This window comes from Eumetopias jubatus, unplaced genomic scaffold (genome assembly GCF_037043125.1).
Source record: "Eumetopias jubatus isolate StellerSeaLion01/CBP00866 unplaced genomic scaffold, mEumJub1_p1.0 scaffold_4, whole genome shotgun sequence".
Taxonomy (NCBI): domain Eukaryota; kingdom Metazoa; phylum Chordata; class Mammalia; order Carnivora; family Otariidae; genus Eumetopias; species Eumetopias jubatus.
Genome location: NW_028274810.1, coordinates 157,125,100 through 157,150,758, shown reverse-complemented (window position 1 = coordinate 157,150,758; position 25,659 = coordinate 157,125,100). Strand labels below are relative to the sequence as shown.

The 25,659-nt window shown below is 37.8% G+C and overlaps 1 protein-coding gene across 1 annotated transcript in view; it reads left to right on the top strand.

Annotated features, from left to right (window-relative positions):
* The window catches only part of RALYL (RALY RNA binding protein like), a 325,277-nt gene that overhangs the window by 240,505 nt on the left and 59,113 nt on the right, over positions 1 to 25,659 (top strand). The window contains 1 exon segment of the mRNA XM_028113154.2: positions 14,664 to 14,696. Coding sequence (XP_027968955.2) covers positions 14,664 to 14,696 — 33 coding nt within the window.

Here is a 25,659-nt window from a genome sequence, read left to right as displayed (position 1 = left end):
AATAAGGGTTGATACAATGAAGGGATGCAATATGACTGTAAAGATGAAAATTATAAAAAATTTTATAAAGGAATTGATAAGAAGTTGTTTGAAGAAAGAAAGAAGAGTATTTTAAAAAAAAAGAAAAAAAAGGGAGAGAATGTGATCAGGCAGGAGACTAGAACAAAGCCATACACTAGTGATTTAGGGTATATTTTGATCTGTTAGAAGAAACTGTATCTCAAAATTTTAAAGAGAGAACAATCTGTATATATATATGCCAAAAATAAGGGTAACTACTATGAAGGGATAGAATATGACTCTAAAAATGAAAAATAAAAGTTTTTTTAAAAAAGGGATTGATAAGATGTTGGTTGAAAAGGGAAAAAGAAAAATTCAAAAAAAAAAGACCGTTAAAAAAATTAACTTTGAAAAACTAAAGAATCATGGGGAAAAAGCCATGGATTATATGTGCAGTATTCCCCTAGCGCTGGAGTTCTGCCGTTCTCATTGATCGGTAAACTTGGTCTTGGCTGGTTGTTCGTGCTGATCTTCTGGGGGTGGGGCCTGTTGCCGTGGTTCCCAAATGTCTTTGCCGGAAGCAGAATTGCCCCGCCCTTGCCTGGTCCGGGCTAAGTGATCTGCTCAGGTTTGCTCTCGGGATCTTTTGTTCCCTGCAAGCTTTCAGTATAGTTTTGGAGGACGAGAGTGAAAATGGTGGCCTCCCAATCTCCGCCCCAGAGGAGCCGAGAACTCGGGACCCCACTCTTCAGTGTGCCCCCAGAGAAAAGCAGTCAATCACTCCCGTCTCCCCGGTCTCCGGCCGCACTCAGTGCTCACCCGGCCTGTGACCAAGCGTTTCTGTCTCTGGCACCCAACCCCATGTGGAGTCTCCAAACCCAGCAGATCCCTGTGGTGCGCTCCCGCGCTGCTCCTCCCTGGAGGAGGAAGGTGAGTCTCCCCAGATCTGCCACTTGTTCGGTCCCTGCTGGAGGAGCAGTGGCCTGATTGTGCAGCGGATCACGGTTTACGGCAACCTCAAGCTGAGAGCCCATGCCTCGGCTCTGTCTCTGCAGCCGGCTTCCCCGCTTCAATACCCAGGAGCTCTGCCACATTCAGGCACCCCCGTTCTTTCTGTGACCCTGAGGATCCTGAGACCACACTTTCCCCGCAAGCGTTCCACCCCCCGCTTAGCCACTGTAGCGACGTCCCTCAGTGGAGCAGACTTCTGAAAGTTCTGATTTTGTGCTCCGCGGCTCTATCACTTGCCAGAAGCGGCCAACGGAGGCCCCCTCCCCCGCCGTCTATCCTCCCGAATATCGCTTCGGATTCACTTCTCTGCACGTCCTACCTTCCAGAAAGTGGTCGCTTTTCTGTTCAGAGAGTTCCTGCTATTCTTTTTTTTTTTGATCTCCTGTTGAGTTCGTAGGTGTTCAGAATGGTTTGATCCCTATCCAGCTGAATCCTGAGACCGGATGAAATCCACATCTCCTACTCCTCTGCCATCTTGTTCCGCCCCCTCCCTCTTTGTATTTAAAGCTGTAATCCAGTTGTTTTGCTGCTGTTGATGCTTTAAAAGGGCATAGAGTACGTGAGCTACAGAGAGTAACAGAATAGTTAGGAATAAACCCCAGTTTATGCCATGTCCCAGAGAATGGTACATGGCAGAGAAAGAGGGGATAGGTTCTGTGTTCCAAACTCTTAACAGAGAGAATCAATCAATACAGGAGAACCAATGGCAATGAGTCTGAGTACAGTAAACATATCAGAATGTATTTATGAAGAAAGGGAAAAGAAATAGAGCATGACCCACAAATCACAGATAATCACGTGCAAAATAGCATTTGGAGTTGGATTGCTTAACAACTCTTATTAAAACTATCCACAATATCAGGGTGTAGACTTAATTGTGATATTGTGAGAATTCTGGAAGAATTAAAGTCAAATTGTAACTTCTAATTTCTTGATTTGCTGAAGACTGTCTTTTTCTCATTTTTTTTTTAACTTGTTATTACCTAAACTCAAGATAGTAAATCTAATGGTTAGAGTGTTTAGGAAGAAAAATTATATAATCAGCATTTGAAAATATGGACTAAATGGAGTATAAAAAAAGTTGAAACACTTGGCATGAAAGAGTACCATAAAGATATTATGAAAGAAATAAGTAATATTAGGCATCCATTTTAACTGAAAAATCAAATAACTATTTTTACAAAATGCCATGCTGAAGAAACAAAAAGCAAGAAAGAACAGCTTTATGTGTAGGTGAAGCATAATGCGGGCAAGCAGTTATTAGACAACGTTTAGAGACAATATGAACTGGTAAAGAGAAATGAAGGACTTCACATGGGGTCGGCCCTGAGAGTCTTCTGATGAATGCTAGAGACTTGGAGAAGAATCTCTGATCTCACCAATTTTGAGTGAACCACACCATCTCGAGCCCAGAAGAATAACTTATCTCTAAGCCTCTATTAACAGACCTGGCTCACGGATTTACAAATTCAGCCTATATTAGAGATTCTCAGTGGATCTAGTAGAGGAGAAGGAAACACAGAATCACTAATTCAGTTGTTTATCAATTATTAAGCACCTACCGGACACTGTTCTGGGCACTGAGGATGCATTAGTTAACAAAATGGAAAAAATCCTTGACCTTGCCTTCAAGTGTGAAGTAAATGATAATAAACAAAAAATAAATAATTAAATGAAGCATACATTAGAAGGCAGGAGGTGTTACAGAGAAAGTAAAGCAAGGCAAGAGCGTTAGGGAGGGAAGGTGAGAAGTGGTGCGACTTTGAGTAGGTGGTGAGTGAAGACCTAGCTGAGAAGGTGATATCTGAGCAAAGACTTGGAGAAGGTGATGAACAAGTAATGTTTCACCTGGGGAAAAGCATTCTGGGCAGAGGGATGAGCAGCACAAAGTCCTTAAAGCAGAAGCCCATCCGAGTGTTAATAAAAAGCAAGAAGGCCGATGTTTCTGGAGTAGAATCAAGCAAAGCTGAGGGCTGGGAGGAGGTGAGAGGCTAAGGCAGAGATACAATGAGGGTGCCAAATCGTGTAAAGCCTTGCAGACCATTGGCTTTTACTTGGAGTGAAACCAAGAGCCTTTGGAAGATTTTAGATGAAAGAGTACTATGACAACACTTAAATTTTGAATAGTCACTTTAGCTTTATGTTGAGAATTGGTTTTGAAAGAGCAAGGGAGGAACATGGGAAAACACGCAAAAGATTATGACTCAAACAAAGTAGTAACAGCTGAGATGAAAAGAGTTGTTATGTCACGGATATATTTTGAAAGTAGAGATAACAAAACTTACAAATCGGATGTGGACCATGAGAGAAGGAACAAAGTCAAGGATATTATTATCTACGGCTAGATAACAGGTACTGGCTTTAAAAATGTTATTATTTGTTGTATTCAGCAATCTGGGTTGGTTTGGTTGAGGGGGTCTGCTCTCTGTGGTGTCCAAATGGCTTCTGTGCTTACATATCTGGCACTTCAGCTGGGGCTGGCTAGAATAGCCATCATGACTGAGCATCTTTCCCCACATGGTCTCTCCATATGGTTAGCTTAGACTTCACTGTGGTCTCAGACTAATCAGTCTTACATAGTGACCGAGTTCAAGAAGGAGGAAGAAACTGCCTGTCCTCTTAAAGACTAGGCTGAAAATTCTGCAGTGTCACATCTGCCACATTATACTTATGAAAGCAAGGTATAAGGCCAGTTCATATACAAAATGAAGGACAGAGACTCCAGATCTTAATGGGTGGAAGGAAGGAATTGATAATGAGCAGACTATCTCCGATAGACATCTCCATGGTTTCTGGACTGCGCATCTGAACATATGAAGTTTCAGTTAAGTGAGATGAGGCTCATGGCAGAGACTGGAGTAGGCCAAGGCACGTAGTAGGGATGAGGAGTTTGGTTTTTGTTAAAGTGGAGATATCTAAGTGAAAGTATCAAGTGGGCAGTCAGATACATAATCTGGAGTTCAGCGAGAGGTCTGAACTGGATGGGCACATTTGTGAGTCAACACTGTGTAGATGGTATTCAAAACCATGAGCCTGGATGAGAACAAACACCAAAGGGGTAATTAAAGATAAAAAAGAGAAGAATTCCAAGGACTGAGCTCAAGAACACACCAATATTTGAAGTCAGGATCTAGCAAAGGGGACTCAAAAGAAACAACTAATGAGGTAGACCAAGTGGTATGAAACTCAGTAATAAAAATGTTTTTGGGAAGAAGTGATCCATTGGGTGAATTGTTCTTCGAAGTTCCTGGTAACTAATGATTTACCACTGGTCTCAGCACTGTGGAGACTGCTGGAGACTTCAACAAGACTACATCCACCAGGCTTAGGATCCTGGCTCAATCCTGCATAGTTAACACAGGGAGCAGCCCAGAAATGGATGGGACCTGGAATTATAAACCCAAGCTCTGGTAAAATAGCTCTCACTGCAGGGTTAGAGGGAGATGCTACCATGAAGCCAAGATGCAGCCCTGCCAGTCAGGTGGAGCTTTCAGCACAGTCCCGGAAGAGGTCATATCGAAGACTCCAGGCAGGTGACGGGCATCACACAATTTTGTCAGCATGTGGCAGTTGAGGTCATTAAATTCTGACATTTGGAAATCTTGCCATCTGCAATGACATGGATAGAACTGGAGGGTGTTATGCTGAGCGAAATAAGTCAGTCAGAGAAAGACATGTATCATATGACTTCACTGATATGAGGAATTCTTAATCTCAGGAAACAAACTGAGGGTTGCTGGAGTGGTGGGGGGTGGGAGGGATGGGGTGGCTGGGTGATAGACATTGGGGAGGGTATGTGCTATGGTGAGCGCTGTGAAGTGTGCAAGACTGTTGAATCACAGATCTGTACTTCTGAAACAAATAATACATTATATGTTAAAAAATAAAAAAAGAAGAAGATAGCAGAAGGGGAAGAATGAAGTGGGGGAAATCGGGGAGGGAGACGAACCATGAGAGACGATGATCTCTGAAAAACAAACTGAGGGTTTTGGAGGGGAGGGGGGTGGGGGGATGGGTTAGCCTGGTGATGGGTATTAAAGAGGGCACGTTCTGCGTGGAGCACTGGGTGTTATACGCAAACAGTGAATCATGGAACACTACATCAAAAACTAATGGTGTAATATGTGGTGATTAACATAACATAATAATAAATAAAATAAATAAAAATAAATTCTGATATTTGGTGCCAGGATTTAATGTTTTCAAAGACCTGGGGAGGGGGGGACTCTGGGTCTGAGAGAGGTTGAGGTTACCGAGTCGGGAGGTTAATCTGCCAGACAAGTATGTCCCGAGGAAGAGGGCAGCAAGGCAGTTATGCAAAACATGCACAGATGGACTGTTGTTTCCCCAGCCCGTATCCGACTTCAGCTACTGCTTGGGTTCAATGAGTTTCTGGCATTTTACTAAGAGAAGGCAGAGGAGGGGATGAGGCTGCCCCTGGGAACTGAGTGGGTCTGAGAGTGTGGGGCCTGGATGCAGCGTGTGGACGGGAGAGAGGGATGGTGGGAGGCACCTGAGGACAAAAGCCCACTGTTCCTCTCAGCCTATGGGGGCTGGCCTGTGAATACCTGCTTTATGTCTTTTAGCGCCATGCACACTCTGTAGAACTTATTATGACTGGCAATTGAAAGACGTTGTATTGCATCCGATCTCTTCATTTCAAATGGAGGAAAAAGATAAATGACATCATAATGCTGCAAAGAGCAGGACGGAGGATTGAGATTTGAAACTGGATAACTCTGTGACTGATTACCTGCTTTCCCAGTCTGCGCGCTTGGCAGACACACCGTTTCTCTGTAGGATTTAACAGTTATTAGCAAGTAACTAAATAAAACAATTGAAAGATGAGCAGCTCCTCGCTATTTTTTTTCTGAAATCTCCCTCCTTTCACTACACAGGTTTGGAACGGAGATGAGCAAATCTTCCAACATGAAAATAATGGAGTTTGAAAGTATCTCTTTTCAGAAACTCGTTTTTCTTATTTTTTTTTAAGATTTTATTTATTTATTTGAAAGAGACAGAGATAGCGAGAGCAGGAACACAAGCAGGGGGAGTGGGAGAGGGAAAAGCAGGCTTCCCGCTGAGCAGGGAGCCTGATGCCAGGCTCGATCCCAGGACCCTGGGATCATGACCTGAGCTGAAGGTAGACGCTCAACGACTGAGCCACCCAGGCACCCCATTCTTCTTATTTGAATGGGAAGATCCCACACAGTTGTGTGCACTCCCTTCCCATGTGAGGTGTGGGGAGGTTAATTCTGGAGTCAGAGTGGAGTGAGGGTGAGACTCTATACTCTGCCTTGGCCAAATATCTACCACTCCTACCCCTAGACTTACCCCTGGGGCAACTGGCATTGCAAGTTTCCCAGGAGAATCTGCCAATGGTTGATCATCTTTCTGGCTGTGAGTTTCTTCTTTATACTTCATGTCCCTTCCTCCCACGGCAGCTCGATCCTCTTGACAGAGTTGTGAAGATACATTACAGCCTGTGCGAGGGAGATGAGCCCTGCAGCCTCAATTTCCAATGTGGTAAAAGTCATGATTGTGAGTGCCCAAACTGCCACTGAGATTCTTGGTTGATCCCACAGCCGTCCATTAAGCTGTCCCTGGAGTTAGGAGCACAGATGGTGGTAACTGCAAATGGAACTTACCAAGAGGTCTGATGATAGCTTTAAGCAGAAATTTCCATCGAGCATGAAAGCCCTTGCAAAAAGGTATCACAGGAAATTGAGGGGAAAGCTGCTTTTTAGTCCAGAGAAATGGAATCCATTGTAGACAGATCTCACAATAGGACTGAAGGAGCCTGGCTTTCTTCAGCACTGAGGTGAATTTGACACTCCTCTAATGGCCAGTGAATGATATACTGGTAAGTGAGACAAATATACTATAAGGTCTTCACCAGACTGCCTGAATTATCATCCTGCTGTATGACTTTTTTAGCTTTTTAAAATTTTGGGAAAGTTACTCAATCCCTCTCTGCCTCAATTTCCTATGTATACAATAGAGAAGATAATTGTACGAACTTCACAGGGAAGTTATGAAGATTAAATGTGTTAAGATGCTTAAATAGCATGAAAAATATTAAAAGTACTGGCTATTATCATATATGAGGCATTAAGTACATGAGATTATTTGCACATATTGGCATATGGACTACATGTCTGGAAATCTGGGTTCTGCTGCAGACTCTCTACCTCTTTATTCCTTTCATAAGTCTGAGCAAATTTCTGTACCACCTATTATTAGCACACAGTTGGTAAATACGTATTTGCACAACATTCTTCTCCTTTCCTTTTATATTTCTGTGGCACACATAGGTTAATTACAACCATCTTACACCCTGAGGCCTGAATAGATTTTAGAATTCTTATCAACACTTTCTTCCCAGCAGCCACCATCAATTAGTCAGAATTGACACAGAAATGAAGACCTATTTGACCTCTCAGCTTTAGAGCGTACAAGCTTTTAAGGAAATGATTGCTCCCGCTCTTAGCTATCTCAGACTGTCCCATCACAGTCTCACCCAGAGCCCTGCTTTGCCACAAAGTTCTCAATGTGGTTGACAGGAAACCATAAAAGGTTATACTCGGGATAACCTCTGTGCATCTGTAATAACTCTATACCCTTGTAGGAGCCACACCTGGGAAAGGGCTATGGTTGATGCACTGTGAGTGCCAAAAATATCTTGAGCTCTTGTTCGACCAAAGACACTAACTGATGAGTCATACTCAGAAGTTCATCAGGCAGATGGAGGTGAGGAGGTTGGTGCCTGTGCAGGCCAGTCTTTCTCCGGTGCCATGCACCAACATGGTGTGTTTTTCCTAACAAGCCTCTTGCTTTCCAGGCAAGAGCTTCTAGGCATCTAGGCCATGGGGGGCCAGCACAGAAACCTGGGCTGCTTTTGCTTCCGTATTTTCTCTTAAAGTGAGGAGAGGAGAATAGCCAAGGTAAGTACTACAGACAGATTCTGATTTTTACTGAATGCCAGAGAATACACCTGCAATTACCGATGAACAGCCTGCCCCTACTACATAAGGAAGACTTTTATTTGCTTTTAAATTTTCTGGCAATAGATGAATTTTTAAGAATACTGATAGAATCGTGTTATATTTTAGTATGCAAAATGGTCAGTAAAGGAAGATGTCTATGAATTGCCTTACAAGTGCTTAGCTCTGATCAAAATCATCATCTTTTGCTCACATTTAATCACTTACCTTGGGGGAAAAAAAAGCCTGTTTAAATCAGAAGGCCTTAGAATGATGAAAATGTCATGTGGATGTGTTTAGATTACAAATGATTAATGATGACAGGTAGACTAAATTTTAAATATCAAAATAAGATTCCTGTAATTCAAAAAAAAGCTATTAAGCTATTTGTAAAATGGCATGTCACATTATTCCATAAATAATACACAATTGGTCAGCTAAGCGTTAACTCACAATGACATGGACCACCATCGTGTCCCTTTCTTAACTTTGCACCTACACCTAAAGGCCTGCTAGTGAGCCTAGATATCTCTCCTCGATCCTTTTCCTCCTACTCTACACGTTCTCTCTGGGGGCCCCCATTGTCTCCTTTGATGTCATATACTAATCCTGCTTTGATGACATGACTCTTAAAAATCTGTATTTCCAGCCCCAATATCTTGTCTAAGTTCCAGGCATACATTTCCATCTGTTGCGTACCTTCACCAACAGCCCCACATGGTTCACTGTTACATAACAGCTACACCAACCCGTTCCCCAACCTGAACTCGCTAGAACTGTTAACTGGCCATGAATGTAGGAACAATCAGAGCACTCATGGATAAAAAACAATAATAATAGTGATGGCAGAAGTTTATCAACTACTTATCTATCCATTTATTTATTTATTTTATTTTTGTTATCTATTTATTTACTTATCCAATTCTCACAACAGCCCTAAGAATTAGATCTATTATTACCCCATTTTGCAGATGAGATAATTGAGGCACAAAGAAAAATGCCTTACTTTTTCAAGACCACACAGCCAGAAGATTATTAGAGTCAGAACTAGAATCGGGTTGTCTGATTCTAAAAACTGCATCCTTAAGCACTTTGGAGCTTCCATCTTAAACGTAGGTCAGGCTTAGGTTGCCATTGCTAAAGAGAATAGATCCAATGGTAGTAAATGGTGTTGCTGCAATTTTTACTGCAAAACCATATAAATATCGTAGGGGAACATACTTAAAAGTCACTTTGGAGTCATAAAAAACCCACTAGCTTTACAAAAACAAGGTAGCTGAAGTCATTTCTGCAAAAACACAATATATGCCCAAGCACGGAGAGTGAGAAAGCAGGATGCCACCCTGACGGTGAGCAGGTGGCTCAGCTGGGCTGGAGCATAGAATTTGTAGGCTGAAGTGTGTAGAAGACAAGGGCTGGGAAGGTACTAGAAGATTGTGAATGAACTTTTAGTTCTATTAAAGGGTTTGGACTTTACTCTGTAGGTAAATGATGGAAGTAGGGGTAGAGGAGTAAGGCGCAGGGGAAGGTTATTTGACAGAATCATTACTAAGAGCCTCCTAAAGAAGTAGGCATGATTCTAGGTACTTGAAATAAAGTGAGTTCTGACCTTCAAGGAGTATAGTGTCTTTATAGGGAACTTGGAAAATACACTGGGAATGTTTCATACATCATGATGAAGTGTTATGAAGCTCTCCTAACCAACTTACGGTGTCTTATGAAAAAATACTTCCTAGAAGCACTCAGAGATGTGTAATGAGGGGAATTACAGGATCATATTTGTACAATAGCTATTTTAGAAAGATGATTCTGCCTGTAGACACGGCTATTCCAAAGAAATACTGAGGAAGGAGGGTCATTAGGGAGATTATTCCAATAGCCCACCTAAAGGCCAATGATCACTTGAACTGTAATAATAAGAATTGAGAGGTAAGTAAAGAACTAAAACGACTTTTGGCAATAGAAAACAGCAGAACTAGGAGGACCTACTGAAAGTGAGTGTCATTGGAAAGAAGTCAAAGAGAAAGATTATGATCTTTCTAGTTTGGTCACCTGAGTGGCTGATTGGGCCATTGAGTTAGGGATAAAGAAGAACAGAATAAGGGAGGCAGGCAATATTTAGTTTGGGACATGTTAAGTTGAAGGTACCTAAAATTGGAGATGTATGGTTGGGCAGATACAGCCACACATCATATATAGAGTGACACTAGAGACAAAAGTTTGGAAATATCCAGCATGCGGACAACACGTGAGACCAGATTAGATTTCTCAGTAAAGTATAGAAATTATAAAGAAAGGAAATGTGACAGTGCCATAAGGCACGTAGAAACAAAATAAACAAAATAAACTGATGAAAGGCAATATACAAGGCAAGACATTAGCACGTGGACTTTAGAGCCAGCATGCCTAAACTCACATCCTAGCTCAGCCACTTTACAGCTATGTGACCTTAGGCAAGACACTCGGCACTTCTGAGTATCAGTTTCCTCATCTGTAAGATGAAATCTGTCTCAGAGAATATCATGATGCTTAAATAAATCAGTGTTTATAAAGCATTTTTAATAATGCCTTTAGTAAATACAGCTTCGATTTTTTGTTAAATACAAAAAGTTATAAATCCGTTAGCTCCAAATATCTTCATTTTGCATTCTATTTTATCTCTTTACTGTGCCTATTTTTCTGAAGGCTACGGTTTGTTTATCTTACTCTACTCTTCATTCTAGCAGATCCTGAATGAACTATTATTAAATTCACTACCCAGTTCATGTTAAAAGTAAATCTTAGGAATGATAAAAATCAATCCTTTTTTTCACAAAACAATTACCTTGTTAAAAAAAAAAAACTCAGAAAAAGTTCTTTCTGGGCATATCACAATGTAGTCATCTGTTTCTAAGGATTACATTGATAAACAATTTTCTCCAAAGGGATGTTTCTCCTGGTAATTTTCTTCTTTTACATTTTTTTCACTTTTGAGGACTAAAATTGCAAAAGTGAGCTTTTCATGTATTCAGGCAGTTTCAGCTCTTAGAACTAACAACCTATCTTTGGCATAGTCTTGACCATCACAGTGTACTTTGTACCAGGAACTGTGTTAGTTGCTCTAAGTACATAATCTAATATTCTTCACAACAGCCTCTTAAGTCGGCTATGATGCTGGCTCTATAATTAATGAGAAAAGATGTAAAAATCTCTGAATCGACTCAAGGTTAGGGAAGTTAAGTCTGTGCAATGAAACCATGATTGGGCAGTTGGTTACAAAACAGAGCATCGTTCAATGTAGGCCAGTTATCACTTCCTTCTATGTGTCATTGTTTTGAAGGTGAGACATGAGACAGGATTGCCTGATGGTGGCTCCTCACAGATTTCCCTGTCTGTGTCACCACGGAAAATATTTGGGGGCTCCAGGTAGCTAGGGCTCATCTTCAGTGGCTTAAGATGACTAATGGATAATGATCTTTCTTTTCTGTTCAGCTCATAGAGCATCAGCCAGCACCTCCCCTGGGCCATTAGAAGATTTAACACAGAACTTTCAGGAGCTTCTTGTCTAAGTAGACTTGCAAGGTTAACATTCTTACCAGTCTTAAGACTTGAAGCTAGCCATTTAACCCAAGACTCTTGTCCTGAGAATATGTCATCGTAATGGAGATAATAAGTCATGGAAGCTTAGTGACAGGACTGTCCCTGTAAGAGGAAGTGTCAGGATTAGCATTATAAAGGAGTTAGATAAACTAAGATAAATAGATAAATAAGATCATAAGATCTTAAATAAGATAAATAGATAATGCATAGGAAAAGAAAGAAAAAAATCGTATTCTGGTATAGAAATAGAATGCTTCAAGAAACCAAAGCAAAGATATGTTTAGGTAATAAATAGACAAATTTCCTGGAATAAAGCGGTTGGTAAGAGAAGTGAGAAAGAGCAACGTAAAACATTAGCATGAGTCATGTTTGTGACAAGCTTTCAAGTGACACACTGAAAAATTTGGGCATCATCCTGTGATTATCAAAATTGTCAAGATGGTGATATGAAAATAGCATTGTAGGGGAGTTGATCTGTCCGTTGTAGGTGCAGAGAATTGGTGATGTAGAGAGGGAATTCAAATTATTCTGAGCTTCTAATTCTGAAACAGTATCTTGATATGTATTAAAATAAAGAGTGCCTATTTTGAAAGGTTGTTTCCAGTTCTTCCAACAAGATAATCATAGGTCATGCATTGGCATAGTTTTTCTGTAAAGGCCATATAGTAAATATTTTCAAATTGTGGATATGTGGTCCCTGTTACAACTTATCATCCTGCAGCTGTAGCACAAAAGCAGCCTGAAACAATATGTAAATGAATAAACCTGACGGTGTCCCAATAAACTTCATGTATGGGCTCTGAAATTTGAATTTCATATAATTTTCACATGTCACAAAATATTATTCTTTTTTGATATTTTTCATTTAAAAAATGTCCACTTGTGAGCGTAGCATAACCATAGAGATGTTGAAATCAATCACTATGTTGTACACCTGAAACTACTGTGTAACATTATGAGTCAACAATATTCAAATAAAAGACAAATGTAAAAGCCATTCTTAGTTTGTGGGTTATACAAAATCAGATGGTGAGCAAGAATTGTCCTGTAGACCAGGGTTTGCCAACCCCTGGTTTATAGAACATCAATCAGAATCTCAAGCCCGTATCATTTTGAAAATTTTGAATTTTTCCCTGAATTCTTCTCTTGAACATTTAGGAGGAAATAGTTGAAGGGAGTGAAGTGGTAGAAGCAGAAGGAGGCAATTAACTAGTTAGTGGGACTAACCATCTTAACCACTCGTGTCAGAAGGGCAACATATGTCCCTCCATGCTCCAGTCCAACAACGGCTTGTCTGAAGGGGGGGAAAAAAAGGAAACTCAATAAGTAAATACTATTCCAAATACATTCTGTGTTTTAGTAATTGCACAGGGAAAGGCAAGATGGTGGGTCTTTCTTTTATTCATGTTTATGATACCTTGAATGAAAGCAACAGCATGCAGTCATTAAACAAATGATATGAGTGGGGGCATTGAAGGAAGCTATAGTGTGAAACCGGGTGAAGTTGGAGCAACTATGAACAAAGAATTTACATTTGGAGAGACCAGCTAAGCTGGAGTAGGTGATGAGAATTCACCTGGGAACGGAGTGAAGAGGGAGATGTGAAAGTCACATAAAGGAGAAACTGACAGGACATTGCTAATTGCGATGTGGAAGATGAAAAAGAGAGAGGAGTCAAGATATTCAGTTTTCTTTTACTGGATTAGTCGATGCCACGAAGAAATAGGCAGCAGTGAGAGGCTAGGAGGACACTGTAGGCAGCAGGAAACCGTTTATTAAGTGTTGCGGAGTAGAAAGTAAGGGAGAAGTGACAGTGTCAGGATGTTGATGATCCAAATAAGTCAACGGTCGCCTGCATCACATTATATAGAATCCCCCTCATTTCTTCAAGGTAACTTCTTTTGATCCCTTAGAACTGGTCATGTCTTATAAAACAAGCATATCCAAATATATTTCATTGTTTATCTTCAACTTTTTTCCCTTAGTTCTGTTTGCTTATTCATATCATAAATATATGGGCACAACAAACACACAATATGGCAAAGAATTTACAGGGAGGTGCAAATAAAATCAGAATTCAGAAAAGGAAAAGATTATATAAATGTACATCCCCAAAGTCTGAGCTTTTTTTTTATTAGTTTCAGAGGTAGAATTTAGTAATTCATCAGTTGCATAGAATACCCAGTGCTCATTACATCATCTTAAACACCAGGATTCAGATAAAAATGTCTTTAATATTTGCTTACATTTAAACCATAATCATATGTCAAGAAACATATAAAAATGAAGTGGCCAATATACACCTACCAATTGATCCCCTTAATTATTAATTAGGGAATATTTAGAAGTGGAAAATTTCCTGATTGATTTGCTTTTTGCAAAGAAATTAATTTATGAAATAAGAAAATTAACTGGAAGCATTCCTAGCCTGTTTTACAATGAGAAAAGTAATTCCCAGAAAGTTTTTTAAGTTGCTTAGCTCAAGATGCCACAATTAATCAGAGGTTTCAGAATTAGAATTCCTCAGGAGGTATAAAAAAAATTTGTGGTTCTTAGGAGACATTAAGAGGAGGCATTAAGCTCCTAATCTATGACCTAACTCCCCCCCACAACTCCCAAATGTGCTACTGATGGTAAATGACAATGAATGTCATACTGTTTCTCTCTTTGTTACAGAATATTTACCCGAAATCAATTACTCAACCAATATGTAACTAAATACATAATAAATTTCTTTACCACTACAACTACAAATAGATATATCCACACTTCTACAAATTACTGTAAAAAAAGAAAAGAGGATATAGAGAGTGCAAATCAGAATTAAACTAACAGTATTATTATCTTAATGTCTCATTTAAATGGTACATTCCCATTCCAAGTCTCTCTCATTAGCTCCTGCATTAAGCCAGCCAGAATTTGAATCAGCCCAGATTAGATCTTCATATATTATTTATAGCTTTTTATTAGTGCTAATGTATACATTTTCACCCAAACAAGTATAATAATTTTGTCAGATTCCTATAAAAGCAATTTTAAGTATATAGCAAATTGTTATATTAAAATTAATTTTTCATATTTTTTTCATAGACTTGAGTCAAAGGAGCCTTTCCTGTCTGTTGGGTGAGTATATGTGTAAATATTTTAAATCTCAGTTCTTTCATCGATTTTTAACAAGGTCTTCTGGGATGGTATTATCAGTCATATAATTCCATATTCAAAGTCATCCCATATCATTGGATGCGTCACATCCTCAGCAACATTGTTATCTATGTTTTATAAAGGCTTAACCAGAATGTTCACAAAGCTATTTCATGACCTTGGAAATTCAGCAAATGAATGCATATAAAAGCCTGTATCCTCTAAAAAAATCAAACAAGGTATACGGTAATTTTCTATATTTTCGTCATGCAAAGATAATGCCCAGATTGGTCTTACAGATTCCTCTGAACTGCAGCTTCACTATATCTAGTCTGTCTACTCATTCCTCTTAATCTACCCTAATGTTTCTTCTCCCTTTTTTCCTATATCTGTCTTCAAGATCTGTATCTATCTTTTCTCCTTTGCTTCCGTCTCCGAACACAAAGCTGAGGAACCATGAAACAGATTAACTAAAACCAACACTTGCCTCCTCTGGTAGTATCCCAAGTCACAATACATGTTCTAATAATAATATATTGTTGACAAGAATACACATGTACTATTTTCAGGCATTCTGCTAATTAAGAATCAGCAAAGTTGTTATTTGATCTACCAAATAATCCTTTGACTAACATATTAAAATGTCTCATTAGGGGACTTTTGCATGCTCAGCATTATGGTTGATGTTGTAAAGTATCAAAAAGTGCCGGAAGATATGATAGCTTAAAGGCAATCATGTCATAGTTGATGGGGAAAAAAATCATGTACAAGCAGCCATTATACTCATGCTTAATGACCAGAAACATGGGATGGGGTAGATTTTTAAAGGATCGCATTAGTTTTCTTTTATTACTTCATTCACAGTCCTTGAATATTTCTGTCACTCCTTGAGCAACATGGTTCCCTTTCCCCTTTCTACTCCTCACAAAAGCATTTGAGAAAGCCAGTTGAATCATGAGAATGAAAATAATTGTTAGGGATGCTGGGAGAGAAAAAATGGAGTAGATGCTTTATTGGAGGATTTTTTGAGAAAATGAAAGGTCAAGTAGATCTGGTCCAAAAAAATCGTTAGAGCATGCTTCTTTCCTTCACTGATCATCAGCTCCTATTGTTAAAAATCTTTAAGCCTGAAGAAATCTTTTATTTTGAATGCATATGTGTTCTGCCCTTAAGTCAAGAGGGCTGAAATAGCTTCTCTTCATGCCTCACTTAAGGCAGTTTCTTGGCAGCATTTCCTGTTCTCCCAACTTCTTTGAGATGGAATTCATTTTTTAATTCATACCTCTATTTTACAAGGCCAGACTCTAAGTAATCTTTGTTTTAAATGTATCAGGAGTTTAAAACTTCGAATTGGAGCCATGAAGAAAAGTTTCCAAAAAAGAATGACATCTAACTCAGCAAATACCCAAAATGGGAAAACTGGCATGGCAGTAGGAAGATACTGCTGTTCCTTAGATGGGTCTTAAACGTAAAGGGTGAAACATGCAACCCAAATGGTTCTGTGGACTGGATACTTTAATATATAGCTGAATTTCTCCCTTTTCTCCCAAGAAAATTATTTTAAATAAAATTGTCTAAAGTCTGGATGAGTCTCTCTTAGTTAAGAGGATAGGATGATTGTGAACATAGTGGACACATATGAGACTACCGGGCAAGGTAGTCTAATAGAGAACCATTATTCAAATTTGTGACTCTCAATTCTGTCACTTATCAAAAGGAATTAATGCATGGTATATGGTCTTTGGTATGAGTTGACCTGCAAGTCCATAACATTAAGTTTTTCTAGGACCCTGCACACCTCACATTAATTTTAATTCTATGTGCAATAAAAAGCATATTAATGAATAGATCAGTGCTAAATATTGCATACTTCAGTCCATTGTCTGCCAGTGTCTCAAAGCACTTGTTAATAGGTACTTCTAGAAGTTGCTCTTCCCGTTGCAGGGTCTGACACTTACAAGTATTGGTTTAGGCAATTACTTGAACCCCCAGGCTTTGGGTTCTAATTTGTGATATGGAGATTAAATAAGATAATTTAGATCACGTACTTAGCACTGTTTTCGGCACATAATTGTTCATAAACGTTAGCTTTTATTACAGATGTGGAAGGTATACTCATTTACAATGCTCCAAAGAGTTTTAATGTGGAAGGTATACTCATTTACAATGCTCAAGACTTTTAATATGAGAGCTCTGAAGAAGTTCAGAGAAAAAACTCCACTTTAACAGGGCATTCTTTGAGTTACATGTGGAAACCAAAAGATATTTTTATAATGGAGAGGAAAAAAACAAAAATTGTGAATGGAATAAGCTATTAAACAAGATGAGTACAGGTAATTGTTTTGAATTTTTATGATGAAAACTAATAATTGTCATTTAAATTTTTTAAATGGAAAGAAATATTGATACATTTAAAGTGTGTATCTCTTCTTAATATAAATTAGGGAGCAAAATTCTTCCTTTCATAAATGTGCTGTAGTAATTAATTATGACATAAAATTTTTAAATGTCACAACATAAATTCAGTCTAAATATACCAGTGGAAAAATGTGTCAAAGAAAGTTGTAAGACAGGAAATATTTGCTTATGGAAAAAGATAAGGGAATTATGGAAGGAAGTTAAGTGAAATCTTAGATCTCAGACCTTCAACTAAAGATTGATATGAGAGGAGCTTTCTTTCACATGAACCAGTAAATGATTAATAAAATAATGTCATTAGGAAAAAAAAAATAACCTAGAGTGAGGCAAGAAGGCTCATCCCAGAGTCTGATTCTGTTTACCCAGGGTAGGCCAATAAATGCAGTGTTTTCCAAGGCTGTTGAGCCAAGCCTGGAAACCACTATTATGGTTGCATTCTCCCAGCTCCTTCTCCTACAAACATACACAGATTGTTCTTACAGACATCTACAGTCTCTGGAGTTTTTTCAGAAAATCTCTGAAATATAGCTTCCCACAGTCTTTTCCTGTTTGGGATGCATATGGTGGAGGTGGACACATTGATCTAGAGCTGTATTGGAATTCGCCCATCAGAGACCAGGATAACATGTAAAGAGACCAGATAGTATGCCATGGAAGTTTCCGCGGTGCACAAGGAGCAGATTATCTATGCTCAGGTGCATCAAAACTCATTCTGATGTTGTCCCAGACATAAGGCTGGAAATTTATTAAATTTTAAATGATTAAATAATATAATTTAAATATTTAATAAATAATTTTTATTTTTTTATTTTATTAAATGTTGATTAAAATATTTTATATTATAAATATTATGTGTATACAGTATATACATTACATATTTTACATTTATTATAAATGTATGATACAAAAATATTTGTATTATACATAAAATAAATTTAAATAATAGATTTAAAAATTAAAATTCTTTCCCATCTCGCTCACCCAACAGTAAAACAAATCAGTTAAGCAAACGTGTTTTTTAGTGTGGAGCTTAGGCTTGAGTGTTACAAGAATACTAAGCCTGTGATATTCTACTCACCCTCCAAATGTTCCATTTTATAGCAATTAAGAAAACTCTTCTGACAAATGTTTCCTTTTATGTGGCATCAGATAGGTTCTGATTTTGGAAATAAGCTGGGAGAAAACAGGTATTGAGTTTGCATTTAGGAAAGTGAACAAGAACCAAGTGATCATCTCAATTAAGATTATAAGATCTAAATCTTAGTTTAAAACCAGTCTTGCCTTGAAAAAGCTTTTACAGCTTTTTAATGAAAAATACAGATGAGGGGAAAGGAAGCTCCTGTTCATTTGACGTTTAAGATTCACATTGTAAAAGGGCATGTCAAGACAATACATGAGTTCTCTTCAAGTACAAGTGACTGTTGACACTTTGCAGGAACTGAGCCACTTCAGCATGAAGTTGACCTTTTAAAAGAAGACTTTTAATATGAATTAGTTGTATTTTGGAATTGAAATTTTGGTTCATACCAATATTTCAGCTGATGAATTTTTGCATGAGTAACTTTATTATGAGGACTATTTATTGCACTGGTAAAAAAAAATGTTCAGACTTTTTTCACTGCATTAGGATAATTTAAATAACTCAGGGGTGCCTGGGTAGCTTAGTTGATTAAGCATCTGACTCTCTCGATTTCAGCTCAGATCATGATTTCAGGGTCAGTCGCGGGGGATGGAACCCTGAGTTGGGCTACATGCTCAGCAGGGAGTTTGCTTGAGATTCTCTCTCTGCTTTACCCTCTGCCCCTCCCCCTGCTCTCTCTCTCTCTCAAATAAATAAATCTTCATAAATAAATAAATAACTCAGAATAATTTTAAAATGATATTGATAAAGCTCAGAATTATTATTTCTTAAGCTTGTCTGAAAGATTCAAAACACATCAAGGATAGAAATAGCAAAATTACTATATTTATCTCTACTGAGGCTCAGTGAGTAAGCTAATCATGGCCCAGTCAAGGGACCTATGCATCTCCTGCATCTCCTGGATCCCCTGAGATGTAGTGGACCTATTCTACTAAGCCCAAACAAAAGGGAGTGAATGAAAACTGCCAGGACAACAAAGCTCGCCTTACATCTAAAATTGATCCTCACAATAATTGCTAGTAGCTATATTTTTTAAAATAATTTTGTTTGGGGGATATTTTCCCCTTTTATTTCCAGTCTTGGAACTGAATTTGGATCTTCAATATACTTCTGCTGTTATTATGAAGACGTTTTTAAATCTTGACACTCTTATTAGGTCCAATATTTATACTATTTTACTTTCATCCAGGTTTTGTATGAGTCCTTATATTTACCAGTAGATGCTATACATTGTTATACTGTTAACTACCTATTTTGAGAGCTTAAGTTCTTTTTTTTAAGATTTCATTTATTTATTTGAGAGAGAGAAAGAGAGAGCACAAGCAGGGGCGGGAGGGGCAGAGGGAGAAGCAGGCTCCCAGCTGAGCAGGGAGCCCGATGCGGGGCTTGATCCCAGGACCCTGGGATCATGACCTGAGCTGAAGTCAGACACTTAACCAACTGAGCCACCCAGGAGCCCCTAAGAGCTTAAATTCTGTAATTCGATTTCCTTGGTTTGAATTCCATTCTGTTACTTCCTAGCTAGGTGCCTTGGGCAATTTGTTTAACTCTTCTGAGCCTCATCTCCTCACCTGAAGTAATAACTTATTCTTAAGGCTGTTTTGAATGAGATAATATCGCAAGGTGCTTAGAACAGTTTTCGACACCTAGTAAACAGGAAATAAATACCAATTACTATCAATATCCTATGCAACAATTAAGTTATATTAATAGTTTTTTCCTAAAGGAGTAAGTTCCACCAAATGACAAAAATGTCAACTAATTGAATCCCAAATATCTTAATACCCAATTCCTGGTAATGCAGTTGAATTCTGGGAATGGAGTTCAAAAGAGAGTGAAATCAGCACAGGAATGAAGGCCTGCCTTACTCGGGAGATCTTTGAGGAAGATAGACAAGAAAAAGTAAAATAGCATTAAGACAGGAAGACAATTCCAGAAGGTACTTAGATTTATAGAAATATCACACACAATATTAAAAACTTTAATAATAGGAGCGTGAAAAAGGGAAAGCAATACCAATTTAGGGATGGTTTCAGTTGAGCATCAAAACATAAAATAGAATTATAGGACTGCTGTAAAATCATTTAGGAATTAAGAGTTTAGCTTAATTTAAGAACTGAGAAGTTGAAGAAAATGGCCCGATGGTCAGGAAATTTTTCTAGACAAAAGGTAGGACCTGAGTTAATCCTTAAGGTGAGGTTAAGAATTCAACAAGATTGAGAGAGGGAAGAAGATGAGCTTCCTTTTCATTCTGTGGATACAGTGGAGTCATTGAATGTTGTATGTTTGCTTGTCTATTTTGTTTTTAACTGAAGAGTGATGTTATCCAAAGTGAGGTCGTAGTAGAGCCATTTAGAAAGCTGCTGCAATAGTTCATGCAGGACTTGTAAAGACCCCTGACTTGAGCAGAATGAAATCGCCTCACACCTGTTACAACGGCTATTACCAAAAAGATCAAAGCTAATAAATGCTGGTGAGGATGTGGAGAAAAGGGGACCCTTGTGCACTGTTGGGGAGAATGTAAATTGGTGCAGCTACTACAGAAAACAGTGTGGCAGCTCCTTCAAAAAATAAAAATAGAACTACCATATAATTCAGCAATTCCACTTCTGAGTATTTATCCAGAGGAAATGAAAACACTAACTGGAAAAGATACCTGTGTCCCCATGTTCATAGTCTCATTATTTACCATAGCCAAGACAACCTAAATGTCCATTAACAGAGGAATGGATAGAGAAAATGTTATATATATGAAATATTATTTAGTGCCTTATAATAGAATTTTGTTCAGCCTTTAAAAAGAAGGAAATCCTGTCATTTGTAACAGCATGGATGAACCTGGAGGACATTATGCCAAGTGAAATAAGTCAGAGGCCAGACATAGAAAGACAAATACTGCCTGATCTTACTTACGTGTGGAAGCTAAACTAGCCGAACTCAGAAACAGGGAATAGAATGGTTGTTGCCAGGGAGTGGGTGAATTAGGGAGGCAAAGTTTCGGTTATGCAGAATGAGTAAGTTCTGGGAATCAGAACATGATGACTGTAGTTAATAATACTAGAATGTATACTTGAAATTTGTTTTAAAAAGGAGATCTTAAGTGTTCTCATTAAGAAAAAGGTAACTATGTGAGGGGATGGATATGTTAATTAGCTTTCATTAAGGCAATCATTTTACAGTGTGTATGTATATCAAAAAGTCATGTTGTGCACCTTAAATATATACAATTTTAATTTACTAAGATCTGTAAAGAAAAAAAACAATGGGAAGGAAATGCCTGATGAAAATAACATTCTTTTGAGAATATTAGAATCAGTGAGGGATGGAGTGATGTCTTCTCAGGGGTTGCTCAGCTGAACTTTGTGGGAACATGGTGAGAGTATGACAAGAAATCCAGGTGTAGCATGAAAACTAAGGGAAGGTTAACAGGAAACTGTCCCTGAGCTCTTAAATACGCCCATCTGACATCCTGAAGCCACTCATGGCCAACTCAATGCCTATCTCCTGATGGTGTGGCTTCAATTTTCTGTAAGTCTCTGGGGGAAAAAGGGCTAAGGGGATAAAGCCAATTTTCCTCTTCTAAAAATCTATTCTTTTTATTTGTTTAGACTGAGACAGTGCTACCACAAAATTAACGATTCCTTTAGCAACTGCACTTGTTTCATTTTTTCCCAAGGCCCTCCAGGCTGCTTCTCTGGAGAGTACACAAAGTTTCCACAGCTCTATTTTTGTAATCTAAAGCAGTTGTGCTCTCAGGCCTGATGCTACAACTGTAATTTTAATTTATCAACCTGCCACTCAGAGAAATGCTGTAAAAACATTTGAAAGCTTAAACCCATTATTTATTTCTGCACCTGTCAATGCCACTCTCCTGTAGTTGTCAAAATCATTTAAACTGCACTGGGATGGCATATACAATATCACCGATAAATTGGGTCATCAATCATATATATATATATAGATAGATAGATAGATAGACAGTGGTGTATTGAATGCATAGGTTCCAGAACGCATTTTTAAGGAGCAAGAATTCATTACTCTCCAATAATAAAATAGAGTAGAGTCATCAAAAACAGTTTTCCTCAGTCCTTACCTTTTGAAAATGTCTTAGGAAGAAAAGAGACTCATGGTGACTAAAATGACTTTTATTTCTTCAGTGAAATGTTCTCCTCAGGGAAAAGAAAGTAATTGCAGATTATAGCAGGCAGGAGTATAGTGTTACTTAGAGGGAAGAAAATACATAGGATCATTAAATAGATTTATTTAAGTTCTGCTTATAAAGAAAGCAGTGGTGCAGGACTTTATAGCTGATATTTCAAAAGAGTGTTATCAGCACTTTCACTACGGTCTAATTCATTCGTATAACAAAGTGTCACATTAAGCCAAATGTCACAGTTCATATCAGTTTTACTTTGAGAATTGGTATTATTATATATCCTAGGCAACCTCCCCCCCCCACATTTGGATGAGATCTTTGATCATTATAAATTAAGGTATTTAAAAGTCAATCAATCATTTGATATATATATATATATATACACACACATATATATATATATATATACATATATATATATATATAAGGAGAGAGAGATTCAACCATTAAATCCATTCAACCCAGTAACAAACCTGATGTCATACAGGTTATATGTCTATTTAAGATAAAAATGCTGTTAAAATTATGACTTAAATAATATTGGCTAAATAATCTTACCATATCCTCTAAACTCTTAGTTATAGCAATCCTCACCACTTAATTATTCTAAAAAGGCAAGTCTAATGAGAAGTCCTTTAAAATCCACAAAGGATTTATGATCACTTCATACTATACAAATTTAAATTAGCCAAACTAATTTGTAGACATCAAATACCCATACATAAGAAAATCGATAACTAAACTTGCCATACATAAAGTCTCATTCATGAGAAGAACTAATTTTATATGATGTTATGGAATCAAATTTAAAACAAAGCTCTGAAAGGTATATTAACTTACACAGATACCACTGTTTCCTTAATACCACCAGCACTGTTTTTGAGGAACGTTGAGTTTTTAAAGTGTCAAGCTACATCGGAAACGATGAGCATATAGTCTGATCAGTAAAAGATATGTGTATTGGATGTATATATGAATAAAATAGAAATGGTGGCTCAGATTATTTAGATATCATATGTAGAACTACTACATGAAGAGAGTGTTGATTCAGTTGGAAACAAGATCTCAGTTTCATATACTTTTAAAATCTGTTCTGACAACACTCACTAGAAATAAATGTTCAGAATAAAGAAAGTGCTTGATTTTCTCTCAGTTAAAATCAACCCATCTCCAAGGAAAGAAAACTAATTAACTTTACTTGGAGATAATAAACTCTTTTTCCAGGGTGCCTGGGTGGCTTAGTCAGTTAAGCATCAGACTCTTGGTTTCAGCTCAGGTCGTGATCTCAGGGTCGTGAGATCAGGCCCTGTGTAGGGCTCCGCACTCAGCACGGAGTGTGCTTGAGACTCTCTCTCCTCTCCCCCTACGCCTCCTGCCCTTGCTCTCTTTCTCTCTCTCAAAAAATAAATAAATCTTTAAAAAAAAAAAGAACTTATTTTTTCTATTTTTAAATATCCCTAAAATGGGCTTTCCAATGGAATTATGGTTGCTTATCTAAATAATTTCTTGGCAGTATTAGCCCTTCTTAAAGGATTCAAAGTTTTGATTAGCCTTTATTTTCTATTGCTCAATGAATCTATACTGGTTCTCATATATAGAAAATAGATAGTCTTATAATTACTTTAATACTGGAAAACTAAGACAGAGATGTGAGGTAAGCTCCATAAAAACACACAGCATATTGGCAGTCATTTGGAAATGGAGTACCACCTCTGGCTTTTGCTTAAAGAGCTGTCAGTTTCATTCACACTGACACTTCATTCTGTCTTCTGAGTTTCATATTCATCTGAATCATAATGAACATCCACATAATAACTTGAATTATTCAGGAAAAATAATCATGTACATAAAAAGTTATGTATTGCTTCCAGAGGCAGTGTGAATCCCAGATTTGCATTATGAAAGTGCTGGCAGAAGTTTTAAAGCTTCATGTCCCAATTAAATTCTGTTCATCCAGACAAGAATGACTGATCTTTTTTCATCAATCTCAAAATGTGACCTTTTCAACTCTTTTAATGACATTTTTCAAAGTACAGAATACTTTTGATTCAAAAGATTCCCTACTTAACTCTGCAGAACAAATCAGTTTTCACAGTATAATCAATAGCTACCAAATATTAGCAAAAGCCAGGCATCGCTTACACTTTAGGAGCTTATCAGGGGGGAAAAAATGCATTGAGGAGCTATATTTTGGCATACCAACTAAAGTAGATACTAAAATGAAAAACCAACCCTCAAATGTTTCGTGGTTTTAGAAACATTATTTCTTTGGTGAAATTTTAATTAGATCACATTCAAAATTTACCATTAGAACCTGCAGGCCATGTTCAACTTCAAAATAACATAACAGTGCCTCTGGTTTAACCCAATAGTAGACAACCCCTGACTATAACTTCCTCTTAGCTTCAATGAAAAGCATAAAAAGGATGAAACACTAGATGAGACATTTCTCCCAGATCTTGTTAAATTATCATATCATGCAAGTGGTATTTCAGTGAAGGGTATGTTATAGCCCAATTGGATACTAAAAATCTTGAAAGCCTTTTAAAAAGTGAGACTCTCTAAAGAGGTTATTTTTAAAATGTGTTCCTTATTCATGGGCCTTTGGTTATCAACATTAATTTCAGTAGGTCCATGGCATGCTGACTCCTCCAGATTCTCACATCAGACTACCAAGTCAAAGATTAGGGGGCTTCCCAATAAATCAAAGCATTCATTCCTAATTTTCTTCAGTTACCAGTTGTTAGCTTGAAGCTCATGAGAAAAAATTTGATAGCATCACTGCCCTTTGTACAATGAACAGCTGTCTAATTTCATTAAGTGCATCAATTCATTATTTGAAGGGCACTCTAAGTGTGTGTGCAAAATATCATATGATAACAATGTCACTGCTGTTTGAAAACCAGCCTACTAGACAGAAATAATTTGCTCTTACTGTGATTGAATATTGAGCTTTCCTTCCATATTACAAAGATCACAACACCAAATTATTATTGTTGGAGAACTTAGTAAAGTAAAACTTTACTTTTGACAATGGCAGATGAAGGCTGGCACCAAATTATTTAGACTTAAATGTTGAATATATTGAAAAAAATCTGCAATTCACATTATTTTTGAGGACATTGCTAATTGCTTAACATTTAAACCTTCAAAGCACAAACCAAGGGTTAAAAACAAGAAGCGTATATTATGATGCCATTTCATTCTAATCAAGATCCAGGATCTTTATC